General features: G+C 27.1%; 2 protein-coding genes across 2 annotated transcripts; one reads left to right on the top strand and one right to left on the bottom strand.

Annotated features, from left to right (window-relative positions):
* The first annotated feature begins 798 nt into the window (after positions 1 to 798).
* Positions 799 to 4,588, top strand: LOC108685465 (sec1 family domain-containing protein 2-like). The gene is made up of 10 exons (XM_018190251.1): positions 799 to 996; positions 1,073 to 1,315; positions 1,448 to 1,732; positions 1,842 to 2,027; positions 2,144 to 2,410; positions 2,536 to 2,664; positions 2,751 to 2,979; positions 3,614 to 3,722; positions 3,994 to 4,140; positions 4,267 to 4,588. Exons 1-10 carry the CDS (start codon positions 799 to 801, stop codon positions 4,478 to 4,480), a joined length of 2,007 nt encoding a protein of 668 aa, XP_018045740.1. The 3' UTR covers positions 4,481 to 4,588.
* On the bottom strand, positions 4,366 to 5,436 carry LOC108685471 (DNA repair protein XRCC2-like). The gene has a single exon (XM_018190259.1). The coding sequence runs from the start codon at positions 5,309 to 5,311 to the stop codon at positions 4,505 to 4,507; it is 807 nt and encodes a 268-aa protein (XP_018045748.1). The 5' UTR covers positions 5,312 to 5,436; the 3' UTR covers positions 4,366 to 4,504.
* Positions 5,437 to 6,395: the final 959 nt, after the last annotated feature.

Raw genomic sequence — 6,395 nt, 5'->3', positions numbered from 1 at the left:
AGCAGATGAAAAATTAAAATTTTTTCGTTCAAGAATTCATTATATTATCCCTTCTATGAATATTGGATAATCAGCACGCTTCTGTCCTGAGGATGTATTAGAGACGAACCACGTCTACTTTTGACGATATGATTTTATCGACAGTGACAGAAAATGTAGTCATGTAGTTTCCAAACTGAAAATGGATGTACTAGCGGTAGTGTATGGGCGATTTCGATGGTGACGGGAAGAAGACCAGCATGGTCTCTCTTAGGTTTCTCTGTGGTATGGTCGATTTCGATTTTGACGATCTCACGAAAAAGGTAAAAAAGACAGGGATCGAGAATGGACCTTGTCAGGAGTCTTAAGTTCCTGATAACGTCAATTGCATAAAGTGAATTGCATTTTTTTATCCATGTTTTATGTCTAAAGCTGAAATGACACCTTAAGGCACTGGGATACTCGTGAAGTTTCAGCTAGCAACAGCCTATACTGCTCCTGTCTTATAATTTATAGTCAGCTATTTAACCATACGGCAATTTAAAGTTTGTCATTATATAAAAAAATAATGTACTGTCACGAATTTAAACTGTATGACATAAAAAAGTTGAATTCTATTTTGCACAATTAACAAGAATGACTAAATAATATCGTTATATTACAATTTATGTTGTCTCATTGAACAATATTATTACATTGTTACTATATATTACTTGAATATTGAATACAAAATAATTTGTAATTTCGAACTCATTTTAAAAGTAAAAGTGAAAAATTTTTTCCATAATACATTTATGTATGCTATATTTTTAATGAATAATGGAAGCTATTAATGATATGGAACAATTTCTTGCTGATGTTTGGTATGATATTGTTAGTTTTGTAAGTGAATCTGCGGTCTATATAGATCATGCAGCAACAGAATGTCTTCATTGGCATACTGGTGGCAAGATACATTCTTTCTTTAAGGATGCTGGTGCAATATCAATTCATGAATTGGATATGTACAACTTTCGTGTATGTGATTAGCAAATGCATTTGTCACAAAAAATTTCATAATTAAATAATTAATTTATTATGCAATTTGTTACAGTATGTCAAAATACCGAATTGCAAAAAGGTAGTTATTATTTCTACTTCTATTGATCTAGCTTTTTATCAACGTACAGTTAAGATGATATTAGAGAAAAATGCATTTGAACATTGCACAATTATTACTGCTGCACATTCAAGCTCGTTGAATTACGAGGATTCAGTGTCACTAGAGGATAGAACAGATTATACCAAATTAAAGAGAGATGTAAAAAGCTGGATGCATTCTAATCAACATTTGCAGGTAGTATTTATTCGTTTAATATACAAGTTTCCAACTTTAAATTTATTATATAAAGTTTATTATATATTATTAAAGTTTTATATATTGATTAAATAATATATTGATTAAAGTTTTATATATATTTTTTTATAGGACTGTTCAGTGACAATACTATTTCGACCAATTTTTATTAGTCTAATTGACAATGGTCTGTTTGTAACACCACCTTTCAGTGATCTACTATCACCATTAAATAATGCATTGTTAAAGAATTCACAGTATGATCATTTTGTACATACAGTTGATCATTTTGTAAGTTTGTTCAACAGTTTATTAACATATTTGAATTTGCAAGAAGATATTTATTCAATTGGAAAATTTAGCGAATATGTTGCTGAAAAATTAGAAATGTTACCAATAGCCATCGATCGTAGAAACGTAAGTTTATGAAAAAATAATTCTAATGATTACAATTAATTAAAAAAAGACCAACAAAGGTATTGAAAAAAATATTAAATGTTTTACTTTAATATTTAATTTTATATAGAGTTTAATTGCTGCAAAGAGAAAAGGAGTATCTTTAATCTTTGTCGACAGAGTATTAGATCTTTGTACCTCCACTAGTAATAATACTGAATCGTTGCTGTCCAGAATATTGTGTACTTTACCTCATTTACCTCATCATTACAATGACGTTGCAATAAATATGTCTCCTCTATTTTGCGGTCCACAGGTATAATAGCTCATTAATATATGTGATATACATATCTCATTTAAATATTATGAACAAGATTATAGAATTGTCAATTATTACATGAAAATTGTATAAAAGTATTTTTATATTTTAAGGAATTTATCGATGTACCAGGATGCTTGGCCAGCAATGATAAAACACTGATGAATATATTAATCACAAAAAAACAAAAGGAAGTATTGGCTACTATGAATAAAATACTCGTCGATATACTTTCATCAAAAGAAAATTTAAAACTAAGAGAAAACCTGAAACCAAAACTAGCAATGAGGATTTCTGCACATAGTTTAGAGAAACTTGTAAATAAATTTAAAGATGTAGATGATCTTCACATTATATCAGAATCAAGCAAAAAGTTTCAAGTATGTGTACCCTAATAATGAAATATTAAAATTTAATATATGCTTTGCTTTGATGGAAAAAAAAAATGGTTTCTAGATATGTATAATTTAGAAAAACATGTATTTAAATATTATTTATTTTGTAGGTCGTACTGGGAATTATACAAGCCTTAACATCAGAAAAGACTTCACGATTAGATCTATTAATTAGTCTCGAAAAATTAATTTTACAAAACATAGCTGTAAGTCGTGATTCTACGAGCGTGCTTGGACAAGTAATTATCATATTTAGTTTCTTTTACACTCTCAATATTTGCATCATTTTTTATAAGATTACATTTCTTCTTTCGAATGTTTTCAGTTAAGCAATATAATAAAAACTCGCGAAAAACGAGGCCTTGATACAGACAATATATTGGCACTTTTGGTGCATATTTATGCGTTAGCTGGAACTGAAATACAATTCTCTTTTCAACAAGAACAACAGCTGAAAGAAGCAATCATTGATGCTATATTTGAGGACATTACAAAATTAAAAGAAAATATGAACAGCAAGATGTCAGTGTATCAACAAACTTTATTGCTTTTCGGTTAGTAAAATGTGCTATAAAATACAAAAATAATAAATCATTAATACATTATGAAAAATATTTTAATATTACAAATAAAACAAAATCCGAGAATATATATAAGTAATATAAAATTCTATTTGACAATGAAAAATAATATCTATTCTGTATATGAAATTAATTATATTTAATTTAAATTATACAAAATTGTTTTTATCTTCCTAATATATTAAACTATTTATTCATAATATATACCAAATATATATCAAATATGCTTAAAAAAATATTATTAAAATATTATTAAAAATATTATTACATTGATAATAATTTTATGTAAAAAATATAAATTATATTAAACTTTTTTATTTTATGATCATTTTCGTCATCTCTAGATAACTTTATCCATAAGCTATCTCCCAGATATCTCATGAATAAATGAGATATCTGGAAGATATCTCGTGGATAAAGTTATCAACAACTTATTTAGAGATAAAGAAATTGATTTTTCATTACCTAATTAAATTTTTTTATATAAATGCATCATGAAAATATAGATTATAAATTCATCAAGATAATGTTTGAGCTTATTGAATAATTAAAGATAAGTGTGTAATATAATAATTTGCAACATAATACTGATATATATCTAAATTAGATGTTACAGAGACTGAGAGTATAAAGGAAACATCTGCAAAAATAGCGAATCATATTATGAAGACGTTACATGAAATAGCACAGCAACGCGCGCCTCTACATAACTATACGTATGAAATTATAAAGATATATACATACATATAATTTATACATATATATATACTTAATTATTATGGAATATGTATTTATCTGTGTATATATATTACACATTTTTTATTTATATCTGCAAAGATAAAATTCATTTTGAAATTGAATATATTCGAATTCAGAATGGTTCTAATTCTTATTTCATATTTTACATGTTTAAATATTCATATTTGCTCAAATATAAATATATCAAATATAAAAAATATATAGTGGCATTTTAAATATTTCTTACAGTTCTTTGATGTCTAAATCAAGTTCTCAAGAGATTGTTCGACGTGTTAGCATCTTGCAACAATTATTAACAGATATACTCCAGCCAGATAGATATGAACTTCCTGATTTACATCAGAGATCACCTTCGTTTATTTCTGCTGGATTCAAGTAAGTTTATATATTATATTATCATTATATTATGCATTATTATTATATATGTTATATTAAATGGATGTTGTCTCAATTTTTCTAAAGAAATTCTGAAGAAAATTTAGTTTTGAATATCTTTGACAGCTTATTTTCTAAAGGAAGAATAAAACATCATCCATGTGATAACAATTGGATTATCATTTATGTCATTGGAGGTATAACACCAGAAGAAATAAGAGAAACTAAAGAAATTATATCATTATTTAATTCAAATTGCCAAATAACAATAGCAGGTTCAAGATTGTTAAATCCATTAGACATAGTGGACAAGGTTCTTCTTTCATCAATTAATTATTGAAACTTATTTATTTTTAATTTATATTTATCTTATCCATTTTATACCAGAATCAGAGATTGTATAATAAATCTGTTTTACATTATTAGTAAATTGTACATGACACATAAACTCACGAACTCTAGTACTTTTACTAAGCTGCAGCCTATAATTTACACCTGTCCTCTCTAATGTATCTGTACATTTCGCATATGATTCGTACTTGGACACTGGTCTATCCCATTTAGTGTAAACCGTCACTATGTGAAACTGAGATGTTTGAGACCGAATGATTTTGAGTAAGCCTGTAGCATAATAATTCATAGTAAGTATATTCTTTTTCCTTGCCTGCCAATAATATGCCAGTATATTATCTATAGCTAATAAAGTGATTCTTTTATTGTTGAAAAACTCATCTTCGAGTGTGTGCAGAATCAGCTGGAGTTGATCATTGTTGCAACAGCTGATCACTGTTAAGTTTTCTAGAGATTGGTTTATTATGTAGTCTACCGTTTCGGCTGACAGTTGTACATTAGCTGCCTGATATGCGTTGCGTACCGTGGACGTCATTAGTTCTGCTATCTTACTCATCTGTACATGGCCAAGTGTGTTGATCAATATCGCACAGGCATCGCATCCGTCGATCTTGATCCCCTTATATTGCGCGGGTAGTATACATTTTGCTATGAATTGGCACAATAATACAGTCTTTCCAGTGGATGAAGCCCCGATGATCTCTATGATGCTCTTGTTGTTGATATCAGTTGAGAAAAGAACATTGTCGAGGTTAATCGAATGTGATTTCTCCTTAAATCTCAATAACATTTCTAACCCGCTTTCAGAATGGAACTGCATGTTATTATTTTATGAAGATATATCTGTTTCCTTTCTATTTCACTATAATGATTCAAATTTTATTAATTAATGTGTATCAATCTATTGTTGATTATTCGCAGAATTCGATCAAATCCCGCCAGATCTTTCGTAGCAGCCATTTTTGTTTCAATGACATTACGTAGGTGCGATACTATCGATATTTCATCGTACACATTTCAACTTTTTAATATTATTTTCAATATTAAATAATATTTTCAATAATATTTTCAATATTAAAAATTCTTACATATGTTACAATTAATTCATTTTTTTTTACCATTTCTAATGATTAATAAAATATTTTAGATTATATTTCTACGTTAGAAAGTTATTATAATTTACCGTTTTCATCGTTGTTTTCATCATTGATGTTTTAACAATCTATTCCTTATTTTTGATAGATTTCGAATTTCGTAGAATTAAAAAAATAAATTCGTTTTATTACAGGTATATAATTCTTATGTATATTAAATTCATTATTACAATTATTAGGTAACAATAATTTATTATTTTTTAGCCATTTCTGATAATATATACGAATTCAAATCATTTCGAATAGATTCAAGGAATATAATACAAGAATTATTTTTTACCTCTTTAACATATATACAGGATGTCCTGAAATTTGCAAATCAAAATACAGTAAGAAGATTTTCTAAAATCTTCTCTCTAAAAAATTAAGTAATGAAGTCATTTGTAAATTTTTATTTTAAGCAATACTTTGCAAAATAATAAGGCTTTAAATAATGGATTACGTTTAGACAAAATACATTTAAACGCTGAAGAGAGTATTTTTAATATCATATTTTTATGTTCAAATGATTATCTAAACGTAATTCATAATTGGTTATATTTAAACATTTATATTTTCCAACATGTTTTCAATATTTTCAATATTGTATGCAATTTTACACAACCGATGAAGGAAAAATTACACAGGAATACAATAAAAAATTTTGTTATCCGTAGCTTAGACAATTCTTATGTATTTTGACGCTCTAAAATCTAAATTGTTCTCCATCACGTCACAATTTTTTTCTTTCGACGGAAAATAGTTCGATAT

This window comes from Atta colombica, unplaced genomic scaffold (genome assembly GCF_001594045.1).
Source record: "Atta colombica isolate Treedump-2 unplaced genomic scaffold, Acol1.0 scaffold153, whole genome shotgun sequence".
In the NCBI taxonomy this organism is placed as follows: Eukaryota; Metazoa; Arthropoda; class Insecta; order Hymenoptera; family Formicidae; genus Atta; species Atta colombica.
Note: the sequence above shows the minus strand (reverse complement) of the source record. Positions and strands in the feature narration are given on the sequence as shown.

What these genes read in the sequence shown, in the direction of transcription:
- LOC108685471 (XM_018190259.1), bottom strand. Translation starts at nt 5,311, where the DNA reads ATGCAGTTCCATTCTGAAAGCGGGTTAGAAATGTTATTGAGATTTAAG.
- LOC108685465 (XM_018190251.1), top strand. Translation starts at nt 799, where the DNA reads ATGGAAGCTATTAATGATATGGAACAATTTCTTGCTGATGTTTGGTAT. An exon ending in CTACGAGCGTGCTTGGACAA is followed by an intron (nt 2,665 to 2,750) that starts GTAATTATCATA and finishes GAATGTTTTCAG; the next exon opens with TTAAGCAATATAATAAAAAC. An exon ending in TTTATTTCTGCTGGATTCAA is followed by an intron (nt 4,141 to 4,266) that starts GTAAGTTTATAT and finishes TATCTTTGACAG; the next exon opens with CTTATTTTCTAAAGGAAGAA.